The 23,136-nt window shown below is 44.7% G+C and overlaps 1 protein-coding gene across 1 annotated transcript in view; it reads left to right on the top strand.

Moving 5' to 3' along the window:
* DCHS2 (dachsous cadherin-related 2) overlaps positions 1 to 23,136 on the top strand; it is a 932,357-nt gene that overhangs the window by 699,745 nt on the left and 209,476 nt on the right. The window contains exon 14 of the mRNA XM_086962326.1: positions 15,250 to 15,459. Coding sequence (XP_086818452.1) covers positions 15,250 to 15,459 — 210 coding nt within the window. The remainder of the gene's footprint in view (positions 1 to 15,249; positions 15,460 to 23,136) is intronic.

Here is a 23,136-nt window from a genome sequence, read left to right as displayed (position 1 = left end):
ACAATACGCACAGGACACAGAGCACCCCATAGGCATTGCCTTGTCAAAGTAGGTTGCCCATTCCCATTGAAAACCTAGCAAATGGAAGCTGTCCGGGTGCACCGGGAGAACTCAATGCCCGCCCTTGCCATGAGAGCTCCCCGCCTTATTGTCCTTACTAAATCCACTTTGTCGTCCACTATCGCATAACTCATTGAGCAGGACTCTGGGCTGATCCCGTTGTTAACAAACAATCCCTTGGTGGATAAGCCTGAACTGACCTGACTCCTTCTCAGGTACCACCCCAAGGGGGATATGACCAATCCTTTTGGCAGAGGGAAAGGCAGAGGACCCTCAATCCTTCCAAATTTCCTCTCCTTTTCTATTTTTTGGAGAACCACATCTGGGTGTCCCAGGGCTGATTTCAAATTCTTTACACTGCCTTTGGGCAAGGGGCCTTCATACGGTACGGAATCACAAATCCTTCCTCAAAACCTTTCACTAACAAGGTGGAGTCTTTTTTGTTGTGGTATCTGTTAGCTAGCCTCCTGAGCTGGTGTGTGTTGATGGGGGACCTGGCTAGCTGGAAACTGTTACTCTCTTTTGTGCGCCGCACCCTCAGGATCCTTGCTAGTGCTTCTTCTTCTTCTCTTTCTTCTCCACCCACTGTTTGCCTCGGCCGCAACCTGATGCTGCGTGTACCCCCCGCAGACTGAGCATATGTTTCGGAACTTGTAAGAAGCTCCCCATGTGCACTCGTTGGATTCGTAGTTCCAACAGATGGTCCCTGGCCCACTGGTGGGTGGGGGGTTCTAGCTGTTGTGTGATTTGGGTCGATGAAATGACTTACCTATCTCCTTATAGGGCGTGTTCCGGAAGGTCTGCTCACCCTTCCCATACCATGTCCTGATCTCCTCTGCTACCATCATTTTGTTGATGAACCCGGACACATCCTCCTCGTTCCATTCCATTTCGGGGTGCATTAGGATTTTTAATTTAAATCCCTTGTTGAAATCCAACCATGCATCCCCTGATTATTGCCTATGTGCCCTGTCTATGTTAACCTCGTACAGCCAAGGTCAGCTGCACAGTGGTGGAATTGTTCTACAATAAGGCATGCCACAATTCTGAATGTATCCAATGAGTTATCGAAATTCCTTTCTTTCCTTTCCCTTCACCTTTCCCTCCTATCTTCCTCTTTTTTATCACATGTGGTCAGGTCCAACCCATCCAACTGTACCTCCAATAGTGAAAAGATGTCAATGAATTCTTTCCTCCATATCCTTTATTTTACTGGTAAAGGAATGTCGCTTGCCAAACCGGTGGCTCTAGTGATCTTTGATGGCTGCCTGGGTGAGGGCCTTGCATATGCCTCTGGGGTTTGGCCCACTTGTGTAAGGTTGCCTGCCCTGCTTGTGCTGTTCCATGCTGCTTTGGAGGACACCAGTCCCCCGCCTAACCCCTGCACCACCTGGCGCTTAATTGCCCGGATCTGCTGATATTGCTAGCAAGCCTGTACTGCTGCCCTTGCAAGTGCTTCCGCCGTGAGCGCCCTGGATCCACCAGGCGCCAAGGGAGCCTCGATATCTCCCCTGTGGCTGTGTGTCTGTTGAGACCTGACCCTGTGCGCTTAAGCCATTGAGCAATAAAGGGGCAATAGATTTCAAACACTCCTGCACTATTGCGCCGATATGCTCACCACTTGTTGCTGTGTTGTTAGCTTCACCATTGTTGCCCTCCATCACAGGGAGGGCTGCAGGCGGTGGGGCCACCCTCTTGCATCCTTTCTTTGTGATCGTTATTTTTGAGGCTTTCTCATAAGGCCTCTGTTGCTTCCTGGTTGCTGGCCGGCCATTGGTATTTCTTGGTGCCTCCGTCTGCTGATTGCTCGGCCCCTCGCCGGCTTTTTTGTCCAGGTGTGCGTGCAGCCAGCTAGTCCCTTGCACATCGGATGCAGCCATGATCTGCCGCAAGAGTTCTGCCAGCTCTCCTGGCCGCTCGCTGGTGCTCTGGCTCTCCATGCTATGTGCATCGCATTAGGTGACTAGGAATGCCGCTTGCTGTGAAGAGGCTGGGTCCTGTTGCCCCTGATCAGGCTGTCCCCAGCCCCTTGGGTAGTTCCTTTTGGGGCTTTTTCTCCCCTGTTACCGGAATCTGTGGGGTGCTGCTGCTCACTGTATGCACCAAAAACCTGCTCTTTTGGGCTAGGAGAGACTGTGGTTTCTTCTTCTATTCCCTTCTCTCCTTTTCCCCCTTTTTTTGTTGCTTTTGTTTAAAAGGGGGGTGGTGGTAGTCTCCCTTTAAACATGAAGTCTCCCTTTAAAAATTCAGAGGGGCAGGGCATTGAACAATATGTCTTTCTCACTACGGCCCTTAAAGTTACGTTGTTTGTGAGCGCTGTGCGGTTAAAGCGCTCTTGTCAGCCAGCATTTGTTAGCTCCCCCTTTGAGTTCCTGGCAGGCCACTCGCTTGTTCCGCTCTTCCCCCAGTTGCACTCAGAGGGATGGTTACTTTGTGTTGGGCTCCCTCTCCTGCCTCTGCTCAGGGTGAACCTGCACCTCCTCTCTGCCGCCCGGCCGCTCCGTGGCCATATTCCATCCCAGCGAGTGGGTGAGGAAGCACCTCAGGCCCCTTGCTACCTCATAGAGAATCAGGATAAGGGAGGTTGACACTCTCACTTGGCAGTCTCACACCTGTAAAGTCTGACTGGCAATCCACCCTGTTGCTCCCCTGTCTCGCCTCACGAACATCGATGAATTTCTACGAACTCACTCCGCTGCAACTCAGGTCCACAGAAGGCAGGAGCGTGGCGCTGCCAGCTGCATGCGGGAGCGCAGAACTCCGATCCACCGCCATGAGACCCCAGGAGCTCGGGGAGCTGATCCTGGCAGACCCAGACTGCCACACTGCCTTCGGAGCCGGTAGGTCCTTAATTCCTTCGCTGTTCGTACTAAACTGCGATCCTTCTGGGTTGACACAGGAAAATTCTCTTTGTTGCACCGCTCCCCAGCTCCCCGAGGATGAATTAATGGATTTTCCTGTTCGTCAGCGGCTTCCCCCAGTGGGGAGTTCGAACCAATACCTGTCCGCCCCCATTGGCCAGTTGTTTCGGCACCTTTTTCTTGGTGCGCTAACTCTTGGTGGGGCTGATGGCGGCCCCTCATCCCCTTTGTCTGTGAGTGCATTCATGTGCACAAACTGGATGTTACAGGTCCCCGGCAGCTGATATTGCTCCAATCCATGCTGCCCCTTTGGGGGCTGACTATGCAATGAACACTGATAAACATATGTCTTTACCTTAAGTTCATTATCATATATAATATAGTATGTCCGACTGGCTTTTGGGTTAGAGAGCTGAAACTGGAATTTTTGTTGTGTGGGATGTCTAGCTACTAGCAGTTTGCAAATGAATACCAAGGGTAAAGGAATAAACACAAACAACACAAATGTCTGTGTGTGTTACAGATGAAGCGTGAGAAAGAGAAAGAGAGGCAGGAAGCTTGAGAAAGAAGGAGGGAGAGGTGAGATAGGAAGGGGCAGAGAGACAGAGGTCAAGAGGGAGAGAAAGAAAGATGGAGAGAGAGAGAAAGATATTGAGAAGCAGGTGATAGAAAGGAAAGGAGTAGGAAATAGAGAAAGAGGGATATAAGACAGGGAGATAGCCTAAAATGGCAATTTCCTACTCCTTTCAGAATTGCAGCTTATCTAGTATTTGGGTGTCTTTCATAGATTCACATGCCTGAATCATTCAACGTCGTCGAGACGGGAGCCTCCGGTATATAAAAAAGTAATGTCCTATAGACATACATAGAGAAAAATAGGCCTAAGGATCCCACCTTAGTGGCCTATCCACGTCCTTTTGTAAAAAGGACCAAACTAGAGTAGGCCCAAGGGTCCCACCTTAGTGGCCTATCTATGTCCTTTTGTAAAAAAGACCAAGGTAAAGAAACCAACCAATCAGCTACCACCTCCTTCTAGAACCTTCCTGTCAGGAGCCTAGGTCTCTCAGATTTTCTACCGCACGTTGTGCTAGGGAGTCTCCACCTGAGTTCTCCTCAGGATTTTCTTCTTTTTCTTCAAAAAGCGAATTTTCTAATCTTATCTTACTACATTTTTGGCTGATGCCCAGAAAAAGGGTCTCTTCAGGGCCTGTTCCTCGTGTGGAAAGAAAAGGCTCCATGTAAAGGACAAGCATGAAACCTGCTTGTATTGCCTCTACCCTCACCATCAAGCCAAGGACTGTAAAATATGTAGGACCTTCTCAAATAAGACCCTTAAAGACCGTGAAGGACGCCTGCTGCTCTGGCTGGACAGGCTTAAGAAGAGGACAGACGACTTGGAGTCAGAAGAAGGTGAGAGTATCTCTGGAACCTCGCAATTTTCCTTGAAGAGGCCAAGGTTTACTTCCCCTAGCCCCTCAGACACCCCTCCTAGGAAGACTCTCAAGAAGTCCTCAGAGGGCAAAACATCAGTGTCTGGCAAGGACCTTCCTGTCCCCAGGAAGCCACCGCTGACCTTGACGACGACAGCGTCGATTGTCTCTTCAGCGCAAAAAACTGCTTCAACGTCGACGACGACAGTGTCGACGATGACAGCATCGTCGGCCTCCTCATCGACGATGAAGACGATGCCTTCATTGACGGCGAGTAGGCCAGTGTCGTCCGCCATTCCTTTTTCACCATCGACGACGAAGATCTTATCGTCGACGATGAAGTCGACGTCGACGACGAAGTTAAAGTCGTCGATGATTGTGCCGTCGACGAAGATTATCCTGTCGACGAAGGACACGTCGACGAGAATTTCGTCGACGGGGACACCGTCGACAGGGACACCATCGAAGAGGACGCCGTCGACGGGGAAAATACCATTGCCGAAGGTAATGTCGATGAAGACGCCGTCGACGAAGCCGTCGACGACCCCTGGAAATGCACCGTCGTCATCGACACCACATCTGACAACGCCAACAGGGAAATGGAAAGAGTCTGTGCTGCTATCTCAAGCCATGGATACCTTGCCCCCACAGACAGCCCGTATTGGCACCAAAAGCTCGAGAAAACCAATTACACCAGACCTGACGTCACCCAGTAAGGTGCAAGAGCTGCCTCCAACCTGCCTGTTTTAAGGTGAAGAGTCGGAGGAAGAGTTGTACACACAAGCCACAAGCCCATCAGACCTTGTGGTCAAGTGCCAAAGCACGGATGAGGAAATGGAGGAGGTGGAACATGTGGAACATACAGTCCACACTCAAGTCCGCACACAAGTGACACCGATGGTGTGCCTACCAGCGGCCATTGTGTCATACCTACAATTCTTAATACAAGACTATAAACAGCGGTTTCCAGAAAAACCCACTACGCCTGTACCTACATCTGTACACGCACCCACTCCATTGGCCCAACACAAGCCGCCACCGCTGGCGCTCAGTGGGGAACAAGAGCCACTACAAGATATTCAATCGTCTGATGACGAAGAAGTGGACCAGGAAGAGGGCGAGGTCCGTGACGACGAGACTGACCCAGACGTAGATCAAGACTATATTGCTTCCTCTCTGGCCTCCCCAGAACCACAGTCCTCAGAATCACCACCCGCTGATATCGGTGGATTCCATAACCTTGTAGAGCGCGCAGCCAAATGATTCCACATGACTATGGAATCTCAGGAAACCGAGTGCTTCCTTTACGACTTCAAGGAACAAGCTAAAAAGACAACTAAGTCAATTCCCATCATTGACTTTATATGGAAGCAAGGGAAATTACTGATGCAAACACCAGCTTCAATCCAAGTAGTGGTACCCAGGCTTGAAAAGAAATACAAGGCGACTTCATCAGCGCCAGCATGTCTCACAGGTCACCCCAAGGCAGATTCTGTGGTAACCCAGGCGGCACAGAAAAATTCACGTAACCCAGCATCGCCTCTGTCAACACCACCTGACAAGGAAGGCAGAAAACTGGATGCTATTGGCAAGCGTTTTTCTACCACGTCGACCATGACAGTAAAGGTGGCAAATTCCATCGCACTTCTGGGCCGCTACAATCAGCATCTCTGGGCAGATATTGCACCTTACCTATCTCACCTGCCAGAGGATGTTAAGGAGGAAGCTCAATCGCTCCTCTTAGAAGGCCAGACATCTGCCTCTGAGCTCATTGACTGCGCAATGGATGTCGCCATGACCGGTTTCAGGCAACTGGCAGGTGCTGCTGTGCTCAAAAGGCAAGGCTGGCTCAAAGCCACCTCCTTCCGCCAGGAGGTGCAGACGAAGATTATTGATATGCCCTATGACGGCCAACATTTCTTCTGGGAAAAGATTGATGAGGCCTTAAATACTATCAAGAAAGACACGGATACTCCCAAAGCCCTTGGAACACTGCAATTCCGGAACCAGTCCTTTCGAGGAAACAAAACTAGAGGACAATCTTCTTATAGAGGCACTTACCAGAACAGGTCCTCCTATTCATACAGCCAAAACAGAACGCAATACCAACAGCAACAACAGCAGCAAGGATGGCAGACTACCTACGGCAAGTCTAATTACAGAGGGACGAACCAGAAAAGACCTGCTGGCAACCGCCAATGACTTGTGTCAATGGCCAATCCATCCACCATCGAACTTCTTCAAAATTGGAGGAAAGCTTACACACTTCCTCGAAAATTGGAGATTGATAACAACAGATCGGTGGGTGCTCCAGCTCATTCAATTCGGACATTCCCTGGAATTTGTCACGATTCCCCCGACAACACCACCTCGCAAACGGTCCCACAGGCACCTACGATTGCTTCTGCAGGAAATCTCTTCCATGCTACAGAAGGGAGCAATAGAGAGAGTTCCACCAACCCACAAAGGGAAAGGTTTTTACTCCCACTTCTTCCTGATCCACAAGAAAGGAAAAAAGTGGAGACCAATCCTGGACCTCAGGGCACTCAATGTGTTCCTAAGGAAACAATCGTTCCGTATGGTGACGCTCCAGGAGATCCTGGGACTATTGGAGGAAGGGGACTATATGACCTCCTTAGACCTGCAGGACGCTTACTACCACATTCCCATCCTCAAAGGGCACAGGAAATACCTCAGATTTGCTGTAGCGGGCAGCATTACCAATTTTGTGTCCTCCCGTTTGGCCTCAAATCTGCCCCACAGATATTTACCAAATGCCTCTCACCCGTGGCGGCTTTCCTTCGTCAACAAGGACACCAGGTCTTCCCATACCTGGACGACTGGCTGGTGAAGGCACCATCCGCGACAGGCGCAGCCAAATCCTCCAGCGCCTGTCTGGATATTTTCCAGCATCTAGGTTTGACCCTCAACTGTGAGAAGTCTGCACTGGAGCCAAACAAGGTCATTACATTTCTTGGGGCGACACTGGACACGGAATGTGTCAAGGCTTTTCCTTCCCAGGAAAGGAAGGCCAAACTCATCTCCCTGGCCACGTCAGTGGCATCAAGGAAGACTTTACCGGTCCGAACCTTCAAGTCCCTCCTCGGCATGATGTCCTCATGTATCATGCTCATACCCCACTGCCGCCCCAAGATGGGACCACTCCAGGAGGACTTGACGAACCAATGGACACAAAGTACAGGATCATTCGAGGACCGCATACGAGTTACTCCAAACATGGTCAACCACATACAGTGGTGGAGATCGTTCAAACACCTGTCACAGGGACTGCCGTTCCTGCTTCCCGGGGAATCACATGTGTTAACAACGGACGCATCCCTAGAAGGCTGGGGAGCGGTCCTCCAAGAACTCCAGATCAATGGCAAGTGGACAGAACAGGAAACCCGGCTCCACATCAACCTATTGGAGTTAAGAGCGGTCTTCCTAGCTCTACAACACTTCCTGCCACGCATTCAAAACTCCCCAGTGCTCGTCAGAACAGACAACACCACGACGATGCACTACCTAAACAAGCAGGGGGGGACGCGATCGCTCTCACTATCTCGAGAATCGCAAAGGGTCTGGAACTGGCTTGTGGAACACGGGATAATGCTAAAAGCAGAGTACGTCCCGGGCAAGGACAAGGTCTTGGCGGATGCTCTGAGCAGACAGGGATCTCCATCCCACGAATGGGAACTAGACATGGAAGTGCTGGAACACCTCTTTGCGGAATGGGGAACTCCGCAAATAGACCTCTTTGCCAAGAGAAACAACACCAAATGCCAAAGCTTCGCAAGCAGGCATCACCAACCAGGAACCCTCGGAAATGCTTTTTCCATCGCATGGTGCAACATCTTTGTGTACGCCTTTCCACCATTTCCACTGATACCCAGGGTTCTCAGGAAGATGAAGTTGGAGCCCCGCACTCTGATTCTGATCGCCCCATTCTGGCCGAGGCAGCACTGGTTCACGGACCTCCACCGCCTCTCTGTCCAGCCACCTATTCGCCTGCGTCAACACCCAGCTCTACTCACAATGTCCCAAGGACAGGTACACCACCCAAATCTGAGCTCTCTAAAATTGTCAGCTTGGCTCCTGAATACCGGGAATTCAGCCACATAAACATCCCGCAGGAGTGCAGAGACATCCTTGCAAAGGCTAGAGCGGACAGCACTAATAAAACTTACTCATTAAAATGGAAACAGTTTTGCTCCTGGTGTGTGGTCGAAGGCCTGCACCCTTTCCACATCACTCCACAACAGCTGCTACCATACTTACCACATCTGGCACAATCGGGCCTTGCACACGCATCCATTAAAGTGCATCTGGCGGCGATCTCAAGATTCACCAGGACTCCTAAGGGTCCATCCCTGTGGGCAGACAGACTTATAAAGCAACTCCTTAAAGGTCTATACAGATCCTTCCCACGACCAAGGCTGATCCCCCCGTCGTGGCACCTCAATGTGGTCCTTCACCAATTAATGAAGCACCCCTTTGAACCCATCCATAGGGCAGACATCAAATTTATCTCATGGAAAACGGCCCTCCTCCTGGCTTTGACTTCTGCTAGAAGGGTCAGCGAGTTGCAGGCTCTCTCAATTCAAGATCCATTTATTCAGTTCAGAGAGGACAGAGTGATCTTACGAACTAATACTCGGTTTATTCCGAAAGTCCCTTCGGACTTCCACCTCAACGAACCAGTGGTCCTCAGGTCATTCTTTCCAAATCCTACCACTGTGGCAGAGAGAACTCTACATTCGTTGGATCTTAATAGATGTCTTAAATTCTACATTGACAAGACAAAACACTTCCGAAAATCATCTCAACTCTTTGTTGCCTTTAGTAGACCACGGAAAGGCATGCCCCTGTCAAAACAAAGCATTTCAAGGTGGATTTCCTCTGCGATCACCTTTTGCCTTGACAAGGCCGGATGACCTTTGGACTCAAGAGTCAAAGCTCATTCGACAAGAGCCATGTCCACGTCTGCGGCACTGTTTGCTGGAGTGCCGGTATTGGACATCTGCAGAGCGGCGACCTGGAAGTCACCGCATACCTCCACCAGGCACTACTGCCTGGATACTGAGCTGATGAAGGATGCAGTAGTGGGCCAAGCAGTGCTTCGCCATCTATTCCAGTGAGGTGACCTTCCGACATCCCTCCATCCTTTACTGGTATGCACATTCTTTTACTAATATTTATATGACAATGCATTTTGGTGGTTTGCAGTCGCGTGATATGTATTATCTATAGACTCATATATGATGTTCCATCAAAAATGTGCATAATATATTGCTTGCTACTCTGATTCAGGCATGTGAATCTATGAAAGACACCCAAATACTAGATAAGAAATGCATTACTTACCTGTAACTGCAGTTATCCAGTATTGGTGTCTTTCATAGATTCACATGCACCCTCCCGCCTCCCCTGGAAGGACTCACCTATCTCTCTAACAAGTTTACGCCTACCTAGCTTGGTGCTTACGAAAATCTGAGAGACCTAGGCTCCTGACAGGAAGGTTCTAGAAGGAGGTGGTAGCTGATTGGTTGGTTTCTTTACCTTGGTCCTTTTTACAAAAGGACATAGATAGGCCACTAAGGTGGGACCCTTGGGCCTACTCTAGTTTGGTCCTTTTTACAAAAGGACGTGGATAGGCCACTAAGGTGGGATCCTTAGGCCTATTTTTCTCTATGTATGTCTATAGGACATTACTTTTTTATATACCGGAGGCTCCCGTCTCGACGACGGGGAATGATTCAGGCATGTGAATCTATGAAAGACACCAATACTGGATAACTGCAGTTACAGGTAAGTAACACATTTCTTTTTCAGCAGCCCAAGCCAGCTACTCTCTTTCTGCGGGCCCACCTTGCAGTGGCTTCAACATGCTAAGAGATAGTGGGCAGCCTCCTTAATGGAGGCCTTTCATGGCTATATCTACCACAGTGAGAAGGGTAAACACCATAGCATATGCGTTTTGGCCCCATTTCCAGTAGACTGCTTACATATCTTAGGCAGGGACAATCCTAGAGCTCCCATTACAAGCATATGTGGCAGGTGTTTTTATTTTAACATAATGTAATATCATTTGAGGGCTTCTTTGTCTGGAATCTATTTTTTACAGTACTCTTTTTCATATCTGGATAGTTTTGTCACAAGACCTCAAAACATTGGGAGTAGAAGTATTGAGGATTACTAATATGGGACATACACACATCTGGTGTTGAGGTAATCCAATATGAGAGAATATAAGAAAAGCCTCACTAATGTCAGTAAATGGATTGTGACATCTCACATGTCAAAGGAAAGCAGAATAAGGAAGGCAAGAAGTGCTGGGTTGGGGGGGAGTAGAGGTGGTGGAGAGGGTGTTGAAGAGTAAGGTGATGGACGGAAGCCTGATGGAAAGTGATCGAGGTGGAGAGTGAAGGTCATGTTAAGTGTGGGTGTTGGCCATTTTTGGTAGAGTTCAGTGGACAACCTACTGGAGCATGTGGTAGTAACGGTACTAACTGTCAATAAGTGAATTGCTGAATAAAAGAACAATTGCGCAGTTGAATCACCTCAACATGCATCTAAACTGATTCAGTGAGGCAAACTACTACATTCTGTGAATCAGCAAGAAGTTTGTTTACTAGTTTCCCTCTAGATAAAGCACTCTATTTCCTTTTAGTTCTCGTTTTTCATTACAATGATTATGTGGCTTCCATTGCTCTTATACATAGATAATACAGTGAAGGCCCTGGCTTGGGCAACAGTAGCTATGATGATGATATATTACGCGCCTCTGAGTGCACCTCCTTTACGCTTTGGAAAAAGTAGGTGAAGGCACCCTAACATGCAAAAGTATTAATGTCAATGGCACTTAAAAATTGCATTGATGATGTGCAGCTCTTCGTCTATTTGTCTAGAAGGTTCTCTGCATGTTGAAAGTGAAAGGAAAAAAAGCAAATGATAACCTGGCAGTGAGGAACTGCAGTGGGTGATAGCTGTTCATGTGTATTGCAAACCATGATTACAAACCACTAGACTCTGATCTCATAGCTGATAGCACTGAATCTTGTGCACTTTAGTTAAGCAATGCCCGCCTGCTTTGCTGGACAGAATAGTTCCACACACAGGTATTTATATTCGAATCTGACTGTCTTTAGCATTTACCAAAACAACATGTAAACCTGCACAATCCTCCTGTAGGCTGATCCAAAATGTGAAAGACACTTCAGGTAAGCAACAGCTGAAAGTAGGGCTGATTTAAAGCAGTTGAAGTCTGAAAGAGGCTGACCCAAAACACCTTACTTTGTATTGTTTGTGTTGAGACATGGGCTGTGGCTGACTGAAAAAGACATTATGACTCTGATTGCAAGACAGGTGGAGCAGAATTAACACGTAGGGCCTTATTACGAGATTGCCGGTCTTCCTCTAGGACTGCACCATGGCAGTCCTAAGAAGGCCGCCAAGCCCGTGGTGAACCCATCCATTGCATTATGAGTTCAATCCAGGGTGGGCAGGTGGTGCGGCAGTAGGCCAATGGCAGTGGCAGGCTTTCGCTGAGGATTATAACTAGCAGTCATGCCACCTCCGTGGAACTGTTGCTATGTCAGGAACACTGTGTGGCATGCACAATGATGTGCATGTCACACACTGCACGCAGGAGCATGGTCTTGTCGGGGGGAAATCATGTACCCCCTGCACCCACCCCCATGGGCAGATGTGCCCAGGGGCCCTATTGGGGGCCCTTTCCCTATCTTTCTGCAAAGCATATCATGCCATGAAATACATGGTGGAAAGGTAGGGCATAATTCGCTCAGCAGTGCTGGCATGGGCATCACCACAAATCCGGCCTGCTTTCCGCACCACCACAACTGCAAGATCCTGAATCCTGGCAGTGGTGGCGATTTTGTGGCAGTCCAACAGTCAGCATCGTAATACGGCAGATTGACCACCGGGGTGGTGGTGGTGGTCAAACCGCCACCGCATGTACAGCAGTCCCAGAAACGCTGTGCTTTTAATAAGGCCCTTAGAATTCTGCTCTGCCATAATATAAGTGGTAGGCTTCTCCAACCAATTTTGCTGGATGTGTAAAAACCCTACCAGATTGTTCTGATTGGTAAATGTGCCTGGACAAATCACATGAGACTTTGGATGTAGCTTCATTCCCCATTTTTCATGCTCCCTGTTCCAGAAATCACATTTCCTTTCCATCTAATACTGCCCCAACCCATCCTACCCCTCCCTTCACCCAAATGTCTACACTTACATTTACCACCTCCTCTAGGCAGGCAATAAAGGTATTTGGAAAAACATGGAATTGGGAATTCTATGTTGTTCCATGACTGTAAAAAGCAGTCCAACATGCTAATTCCCCATTCTGGGGACTTTAACATGTAAATGCACTGGAATTTACCACAAGGTAAATGTACAATTACCTTAGTACCACAACTCTAAACCATGACCTATTTAGAGGAAGAGTATTCTATGAGTCAAGTTGGTGAGCTCGCACAATATAATGCTAAGTGGAATTTTCATCAAGTGCAGGTCATCAGCCTTGTTGTGATGCGGCTAAGAATAAGACAAGTCTGTTCCTACCAGAGCCACTTAGATCCACAGTGAAATTTGAGTGTAGTGTGAGACAACTGAAAACACATTTTATATTAATAAATATGGTTGTTTTCTCGAATATCGACTGTAGAAATATGGACCTTCCAAAATATCAGGAAAAAATATTGACTCCAAAAATATTGTGATCCTTATACTTATAGTTAAAATGAAGATGATACCCAAATTCTGTCCTTCAAAAAATCTAAAATTAAAAAAGTAGAAATAAAAAGCATAAGTAAGAATAATATTGAGTTTTAAAATCAACATTGAATGAACAAAATATATTGAAAACCAAAATATAGAATAAATAATATTCATGCTATAATTAAAAAATATTGAATGTATTTAATTAAAATACATTTTCAATTATAAAAAATGCTGCAATATGAGGCGGTAGATTTGGGATTCCCACTCCAAACTAAGCAACACTGAGGACATCATTCGCCTCTGGCTTGTATTTTTAGTCCAAACTGAGCAGCTTTGTGGAAAGTGTTGGATTCTGAGGCAGAGTTACAATTTCCACTCTAAAGAAAGCAACACTGGGTAAGATATTGGATTTGGGGGCTGGGGGCACTATTCCCACTCCAAAGTAAACAACATAGGGAAACATGTGGGGCTCTGCAAAGAGAAGGATTACATTTACTTTTCCTACTCCAAAATAAGCAAAATAAAGAACATTGAAACATTGGGGAAAGTGTTGTACTCTCTTGGAGTGGGGCAGATGTTCTATTCCACTGCAGACTAATCAACAGTGGGGAAAGGGACGTGCTATGGGGGGCAAGGATTGTTAGATTTACTATCTCCTCTCCAAACTTGATCAGATTTACTATTCCCAATATTCTGGCGGGAAGCAGATGGAAAGGAGGGGCACATGGAATAGTCCCAAACCAAAATTAACAACATAGTAGAAAATATTTGTACCAGGGGCGACATTACAAACTAATCAATATTAAAGGAATTTGATTTTTTTTAAAGTATTTAAATAAATATAAAATAAATAACAATAACAATCTCAGTAACTTATTACTTATTAAAGCCAAAAAGATATGAAAGTACACTAAAGAAATTTACTTTTGAATGTAATTTAATTATAAATGATTAAATAATGTATCTGACATACAAAGTTGTATTTACAAAATAATATTAGTCTCAAATGTAATATAAAAATTATAACATAACATTTTGAAAACTCATAATTGTTTCTTAAACATAGTTTAATTTCAAAAATATAAAAATATGTTTCGACATTTTTAATAAAAATACACAAACAAATGTTAGCAAGAAAAAATGTAAATGTATTATAAAAATATAATTTAATTAGTAATTTAAAAAAGTTGAACAGACATATAATAATTTAATTAACTTCCAAAAAATAAAAAAATATATTTTAAAACAACCTCTCAAAAACTTTATAATGTTCAATATCCTAAATATTATTTAAAATTAAATTTAAAGAAGAATTTTTGTATTAAATATATGAAAAATAATATTTGAGTAAATTAAAATAAACCTTACATTTAAAACACTACCCACCCAAAATCCCTTTAAATCCCAACAACCTCGAAAAATATAATTGCAAATGTTCTCAATAATGTATTTCAAAATGAAACTAAATAAAATGTAAAACACACACACACTAAAGAAGAAAATCCTAAATATTAAAAAACATTTACAAAAAAAATAAAAGAATCAAATACGTGATCCATTAGTGACATAAAAAAGTAAAACAAATATTAAAGCCATAACATTAAAGTGATAGATATTTAAAACTTTGATATTGTTACAAAAGATAATATTATATATTTAGCATTGATATTCAAAACCTTGATATTCTGGTATCCACAATAGTATGACTTTGCTATGAAGTACCATCGATATTCTGTCATCGAAATTAAGGATCCATACCAGTAAATGTACATATGTGTCTACTGGGAGACCAGTTACACCTATTTCAATCAAACACCTCATGCCAGTAGACATTTGGGATCATGCTGGTGTGTAGCGCATTGAGAAGATTTGGATGTAATAAAACTAGTTTTTTCATCGGTCTCCAACAATATTTATTATTACAAAGTGCAATCATTCTGTCAATATAGGACTTTCGATTTTCACAAACTAAATTGTATTTTCTTTGTTAGCGCTGGCATTAGTGAAGCTGTTGCATTTTGAGCCGTTTACAAACACTCAACATATTTCAAGGATTGTCCCGGTGGTATTATTTTGAACTATAGTTGCATATTGTAAAAAAAATATCAAAAATAAAGTATATTTCTTTGCTCAACTCTTTTCTAATTTCCCACTAGTGTTAGTGAAAGATGCCGGAACCCCTTCTTTATCCAGCACAACAATTATCATGTGCACGGTCCTAGATGAAAATGATAATGCACCCAAGCTTCTCCTTCCCACTGCTGAAATTCGCATTCAAGAGAATCGTGAACCAGGTGTATTACTTACTGCACTGGCTGTTGACCAGGATGCGGGCATCAATGGATCTGTCCAGTATAAGATTGTTGGTAAGTTATCCTGTATAAATATGATGACCTAGCAGAAGTTACTTCAGGGTGTATATAGGTGTCTGAACTATTTATTAAACACATTTCTTTATTATTTTTTCTGTTACCAAGCATTACTGCCAGTGAATATTATAAACAAATAAATGTTTAAACTGTTTGCATCAGAGCTCACAAGCCAATGTATGGTCAGTAGTCACAGAAAAGGGGATATAAAGTAAATAAATGAAGTATTCCACTTTGCCCTACTTTCATTTCTCCTATTACCTGCTGCTGCTGAAAAAAGACCTCAGGAACCCCTCTCAAGGTCTCAGCATTCCTCCCATCTCCTCCCCATGTCTGTTTACTTTTATTAGGGCATCCTTTTAATCAGTAGTTGGGGATTTCCAGCATTTGGCTTTTATCCATTTCTCTTTTCCACCAAGTCTGACAGCAAACTGTAGGGCATCTCCACTTCTGCACATTATCTAATATTCCAAGCATTAGTCCCAGTCTTATCGGGGATTTCTCATTTCTTGTAATTCCTTCATCATCGCGTATATCAAAAAAGGCAACCTTACAGTTCAAGTCAAGCGGCTCCAAGTACTTGTTGAAACATCATGGCCATGACTTCCTTGAAGGGTCTGAGAACCGAATAAAACCACACAGTATGAAGAAAGTGGTCCAGTGCACCCTCCCACTATAGGTACTCTGGGCTCCTTCCCTGGTGTATTCAGCAAAGTCTGGTTGAGGTCAAGTAAACCTGGTGAAAATACTTAAACTGAATAAGTTTGTATTTATCGGGTATTGCTTCCTATCTGGGGGCTATTAGTGCCAATGTCCACTTATCATCTTCAAGGTGTCCAGTGTCATTTTCCAATGCCTCTCAAAGCTGTTTGAGAGTATCTTATAGTTTATAACCAGTGATCTATAGAGCTCAGATAATTTGCCCCTACTGTAGAGTGGGGACATAGTCGGTTTTGCTTTGAGGGGGTAAAATCATGCAAGTAATCTACTGTCGCTAAATATGGAGTGTGTGGCAATACTGGAGATATTGGTAAAATTGCAAATGAGCTAGGCAAAATTCCTCCTATATCTCAGTGAAAGCTCTTAAAGTACTCCCTGGGGTGACATCTTATAGTAAGGAGATTTTCAAGACATCCCATCCACCAAGGCCCCATGGTGAGCCGACATCAGGGAGAGCATTACCAGTCCAGAGAAGGGTCTGGCCTGGCAATCTCCCAAATTATCTGATATGCTTATTGGAGAATTCCACATTTCCAGCACCACTTTCGTCATCAGGGGAATAACAGGTGGCGTTTCATCCCATAACGGAATTGTATTGGAGAGACCCTTCCCATCAACCACAACTCAACTCCATGTGTTGTTCTCTGTACCCTGCTGAACTACATCTATCCCGTTGTTAATAACGATTAAGTGAGCAGTTTTGTATTAAGAGTCAGGGACTATCATGGTGAGACTCCTGGTAAACTGGATTTGCAACATTTGGCGGAGTAATCATGTTCACTAACACAACTCTTTATAGTATGGACAGTGGTAAGGATATCTATTTCTGTGTGTCTTTGCAAGTGTTTTATGGACGAGATAGGATATTGTCATTCTGTGCTACTCTTTCTTTGCTTGTCGGATGTACTTCTAGACATTTAATATTAAAGCCCATGGCCTCAGCTTGAGAGAGTGCTAAAGTCAGTAAGCACCTGAATTGATGCTGAGCTTGAAGACACCAGGTCAGTTAGGAATATAAGGAGGTCGTCCTTATAGAGCAACACTATGTCCTCAGGTGTCTAAGACCATTTAAATCCTGTTACCCATTAAGATTGATGAAGGGCTTGAGTGAGGGGTTCTATCGCAATAGCTAATAGTAGGGGTAACAGTGAGCAGACCTGTCTTACTCCTCTCTCAAGTGGGAGAGGTTGGGGCTTTGCTATTCCGGTCGAAGCTGGGCTGTAAGTTTGGTATAAAAAAAGATGGGTGTATGCCATGAAATGTGACCTAAAACCTATGTAATGAAGAAGATCAAGAAGATAATCCCATGGCATGATGTTGAAGGCCTTCTCAAAGTCAATCCACAGCAGTGCAAGAAGCCCCTTGAGGGTGTGGCCCCTGCCAATAGTGCATGGGCCTTCCTGATATGGTGCTAGGTGCTCTGGTATGGCATGAAGACACTCTGGTCTGGATGTATTAGTTTAGTGAATAGTCATCCTAGCCAAGTCTCTAATACTTTGGCCAGTATTTTCAATTCAGAATTGATTAGTGAGATTGGGCTGTATGATTTGCATAGCTTCAGTGGTCTACGTGGTATAGGTAATCTTACGGTATGGGCCATACAGATCTTTGAGGGTAAAGTCCTCTGTTCCTTAGCCACCTCAAATATGTTAAGGATTGGTTAAGCTAGTGGTGTACTGAGGCATTTGCAGAATTCCATCGGAAAACCATTTGGTCCTGGTGTCTTGCTGTAGGCCAGTTGCTGTAGTGGCTTAGTTATTTCTTCAGTGATTAGTGGACCATCTAATTTATTCTTGTCCTCCTTTTAAAGTGTGGGCATCATGCAGTTGTTAAGTACTCTGATAGGGTCTGAGGTGGTCAAAAGGTAGGTGCCTTGTACATGGTAGTGTAGTACTGAGCGAAGGTGTTGGATGTCTTGTGGTAGTGTGTGAGTAACGCCTGTAATCACCCTGAATCATTGGGATGTGTCTGGTCTCACCCACTCTGTTGGCCAACCACTGAGTTAGTCTGCTGATTTTACCAACCTGGTCATAGAGTCTGTTCTGAGCCACAAACCACATGTTGTGAGCTGTGTCCTGTCTAGATTGTTTGTGTTGTAGCTGTGCTTTGAGGAGAACATAATGGTTGGATTTTTTGGGTTTGAAGGTGAATTGGCGATATTCCACCAGGATTGCCTCCTCAAAGTTTGTTAGTGCATGCATGTGTCATGGTCAGTGAGAGTTTCTTGTGTATCATAATGGCCACCTCCCTGGATCCCTGCTCAAATTCCGAATGTGAGGCCGTGGTGAAGCCATATCTATGAAATTGCATACAAAAATCCTCCTTTAGATGTGTTTCTTACAAACATAATTATCTGCCCCATAGTATTTTACAGCCTTTAATACCACAGCCCGACTTGAACATATATAATATGCCGTTCACATCCAGGAAATATTTCTAACAATGTATTATAACTGTGGCAGCAGGGTATTTTTTGTCATTGTGAATGGCTTTGTGTGTAGGTATAGTTCTGCGTGTGCTGAGGGATATCCAATGCTGAACAATTTTAACTATAGAAACATGATACATCACTCCCAACCCTCCCCACACTTTAGAACATGAAGTATCTGCCAAAATATAACAGCAATAATGTCAAGCAGAGGTGACAAAATAATTTGCAGAGGCCCACCATCCAAGTCCCTCTGTGCCCATCTAACTTCTCTAACTTCATTAGATCAACAATGCTCCCTTCAGGTTGTTTAGGACAGTAAAGACCACTTAGCCCGGGTGTATGGTTGCAGCACTCAGGATTGAACAGAGGCAGTATAATTTGTCTCACTATGGGGACATGACTCGATGGCTTCCCCTGAGGGCCGCCTGTTGCTCGTGTCCTGGTTGAATGTTACATGCAAGAGTCATGGTGCACTCAAATGCATGCACTTTTAAATCTCCATCTTCCCCTTTCGGTATAAGATGTGTCAGGCAGGTCTTGAGAGGAGGGTGTGATCGCAGTGTTGGAGGGCCTGGGGGTCAAAGTTTAGCACCTCCAATGAAACAAGTGGGTTGATCAGTTTGTGGCACTAGATTCCCTCCCGCATGGCATCAGAGTCAGATGGATTCTTGTTTCCCTCTCTGGTGCATAGAGGGTAGCTTCTGTTCCTTTGGGTCCGCTGACTTTCCTCTTGTCAAGTTCTCATCTCTACTAGACTCTGCATTCTCAGGCCAATTGTGGGGTCCAGTGGGTTTATGTCAGGGTCTCTCCTCCACCCCTTCCAATGCCGCCAATTCGGTTTCAGAGGAAAAGGAATGATTATGGTAGAGTACCCCATAACCTTAGCCTGGTAAAGTAGTATATATTGTATGTTCATTGCACAAAGCTTCCTTTTAATATCCAGAAAGGATTTGCAAAGTAAAGAAACAGATTTGGTGTAGTCAGGAAAAACAGATATATGCTGCAAGTAATATAAAGACAGTGGTTCTGTTGGGGATAGCAACTTCTTTTATAAACCTCATATGTAGGTAAAACTCTCAATTTGTTCTAGAATATTATTAGACTAACTTTTTCATCCAATAATGACTACACAATGGAAAAAGGAAAAAGCAGAAGAAGAACCACACACACCACTTTTTTAAAGATTGTCTCCAATGTTGTCTTATTTTTGGAATTCTGATATCAATATAACATGAATAAACATTTAAAACGGTTGTCCTAGACATAAATAACGTGAGTATATCCGTAACAAATATGTGTTCAAGTGCAATAGTGACAAGTGCTCTTGTTTGTGAGTTAATAAATAAATGCAAAAAATACATAAAAGTAACAATATAACAGTCCAAAATTCAAAGCAATAGTTTTAACAGATACATTTTTCTCTTCTTGAAATTGAAACTTAGGTGTGGACTGATCAGTATTGCAGTATTACGTCTTCTGCTTTTTCCTTTGTGTTGTTATTATTGGATGAAAAAGTTAGTCTAATAATATTCTTGAAAAATTGAGAGTTTTACCTACATATGAGGTTTATAAAAGAAATTGCTATCCCCAACAGAACCACTGTCTTTATATAATTCTTGGAACCCAGGTTCTGAGGGTCACTGGGCCACCCCATTATGTCTAATGGCAAGTAATATAGGACTTCTTCTTTCAATCTTGTGGAGTTAAGGATTTAATCCCTGTCCTGATAATTAAGTATTCAGGCACTTACTGAGCGAGGTGGAGTGTCTGGTGGTACCCTCCTCATCAGGGCACTGTGTCACTGCTCAATGACAAAGTGGGGGCACAGTTTTCTTCCTTGAGCCATTTCCAAACCAATTATCCCGAAATTTTAGTGAGATCTTTCAACTTCATGCTCTCCTTAAAGCCAAGTAGATGCAGGTTGTTGGAGTGTAAATGGCCTTCATCAACCTTACTCACAGTTTGAGGGAGCTCCCCACTTCTGTTAGTGCATATCACAATGGAGTCTTCGACCATCGAGTTTCTAGTTTCCACTGCCGAAATTCTTTCGACAGCCTGTTGTAGGTCTTGTTTTAGTAGCGACATGTCCACTTTTACCTCAACTATACTGATTTCCAGAATCCCTTTGAAAGCTTGGACGGCTTGAAGAATTCTGTTTGTGGCCTGTGATTTCTCATGAGGATTGGAACATGGTTCCAGCTCACCCCAGTTCAGTGTAGCCACCCCCATCCGGTAGGGACTCAAAGCCCGCATAGTTGTCCATTATAACTTCTTTGGAGGAATATGAAGGTTTGCCGTGGACCATTATGAAGTGAGCTATTCGGCTGTCCAAGAGAACAGCCAATGAAAAAGGAGTGTGGTGGGCCCTTCTGCCAGAGTATGGAACAGTGGAAAAGTATTACCCACCCGCCGCCAAAGCCATATCTATGATGCTTAGTGTGGGGCAGCATGAGCAGTTGCCAACAGAATCACCTCAATAGTCAGTGTCTTCGCAGTACAGCGGACCATCCCCTCTATGCCTCCCAGATGGGGAGAAGAAGGGTCAAAGTTTATGCCGGTGTCAAATAACCCCCACCACCCAAGGGGGGAAAAGTCCCCAGACCTCATCCAGAAGCTACTTTTCAAATGCTTCAAAGAGGGAGGGGTTTTTTATGGAGGAGCTGCCCAGTGGTTCAGTGGATGTTGCAGTGGAGAGTGTATGAATGGTAATTGGGGATCGCTCCTCTTCTCTACTGCAACCTCAAGATGCATCCCAAGGATTGTTATTCTGGCAAAGTCAGTTCCAGGCCAGCCTAGTCTCTGTCCGGTCCACACAACAAGCCAAGCAATCACAAGGACATCCTCTAAAGATCAGGGGGGGAGAGACGATCCCACCCCACATCACAAAGGGGTAGGAATGTCCGTGCTGATCTTCCAGAATGCACCACACAGGCTCACCTCTATTTTCATTAGTCAAGCTCTATTAGACTTCAGCCACTCTGCAGCCCATCCTGGTGGCCTAGCAGGTCCCCTCCCCTCCTCTCTTACGGGACCGACAACCCTCTCTCGTTTGGACTGGGGCACGTCTCCAGTAGGGTGCCCTCAGGCAGGCCAGCACCACAGGAGTATAGCAAATCTGCCTGCCCTAGGGCCATTTTTCTCAGGGCAGCACCACAGAGATCTTGCATGGCCCAAGTCAGGTAGGCCCAATTCGCCTGGCCTCAACTCGCCAAGCACCTGTGACGACAGGTGGAGAAAGCTTTGGTCTGAGAGAGGTCTGGGCAACACACTCACGATGGACTCTTGCGGAGCTCTAAACAGAGTGTCCGGCACTTTAGCTAGCTCAGCCACGGTCCACGTCTGAACTATTTATAACCATAAATCTGCAATGCTCAGAGCCACGGGCAGCTGCATTTGTTGGGTATCTTTCTTTGCTACATCACAGAACTATTTACCAGAATAGCATGGGGCATACCCTGGATAGTCCATCTCTTTGAATAACATGTGTCACCCATCCACATGTGGGTCTTTTATTTCTACATCTGTGTGCACATCAGCAACATCGTACCTGATAAAGAGGCATAATGGGACCGTGATTATGTATAGTCATTTTGTCACCATCAAAATGCCCAACATATCACCAATAAATGCAAAATAGTTACAGTTATGCGGATATTTAATAAAGTAATTAAACCTTACCTTTCATAATTAAGCAACTACTTTGCCCATTTGTAACTGTTGCACGTTCAAGTATAGCACAAAAAATTTTGGAAATAAAAACGTGGCCAATTGGGGTCGACCATAAAATTTAAGGTGGTATTTGAAGCACTAGTGACCTTGGTCTTTAGTCAATTGCAAGATGTACTGGTGATGGAAAACTTAGAGGAACAGATTGCCACGTTTTCGCAAAATGGGAATCAGGGAATAATCTGGCTGATATTTATGATCCTGCTTATGAGGAAAGATCTTACCAAAAAAAGATTGTTGAAATACTGTTGAATTTACACCCACACATGACTGGGTCTAGGGCAATGAAGACCCTCATACAGATTAAAACAAGGAACTTGTATCATTAAGAAGTTGCAAGTTTAGATTTAGGGGTGGGAGCCTGGGTGTTTTCAGTACACAGGCAGCTGATGGCCACTTGTAAAGTAGTGAACGCCCCCTGGTCATACCTTTGTGGGTTCTCACCAACACTTCTAATAGCTTTTCACACCAATGTACATACCTACACTTACATCTTCATTATGGGAAGCCTGTACATTTCTGATGCTGCCAATATGCATATAAACAGTTAGATATATATCATGACAGGCCTGTAATACCCAATGGTAACAGTAGTCACTAGCCTTATTGTAAATTGCAAGGAACCTGGCTCTGGAGTTTCTCACTAAGACCTAGAAGTTTTGCTTGCTCAGGCCCTTGTCAGGGTGAAAAATTGCCCGCAAATGTGAGGAGTAACAAACATTACTAAGTGAGTGAACTGTGTGAGAAAAAAATAGAATAAACCTATATTCTATGGATCAGAGTCGCAGAACTAATCT

This window comes from Lissotriton vulgaris, chromosome 3_1 (assembly GCF_964263255.1).
Source record: "Lissotriton vulgaris chromosome 3_1, aLisVul1.2, whole genome shotgun sequence".
NCBI classification, from domain to species: Eukaryota; Metazoa; Chordata; class Amphibia; order Caudata; family Salamandridae; genus Lissotriton; species Lissotriton vulgaris.
Note: the sequence above shows the minus strand (reverse complement) of the source record. Positions and strands in the feature narration are given on the sequence as shown.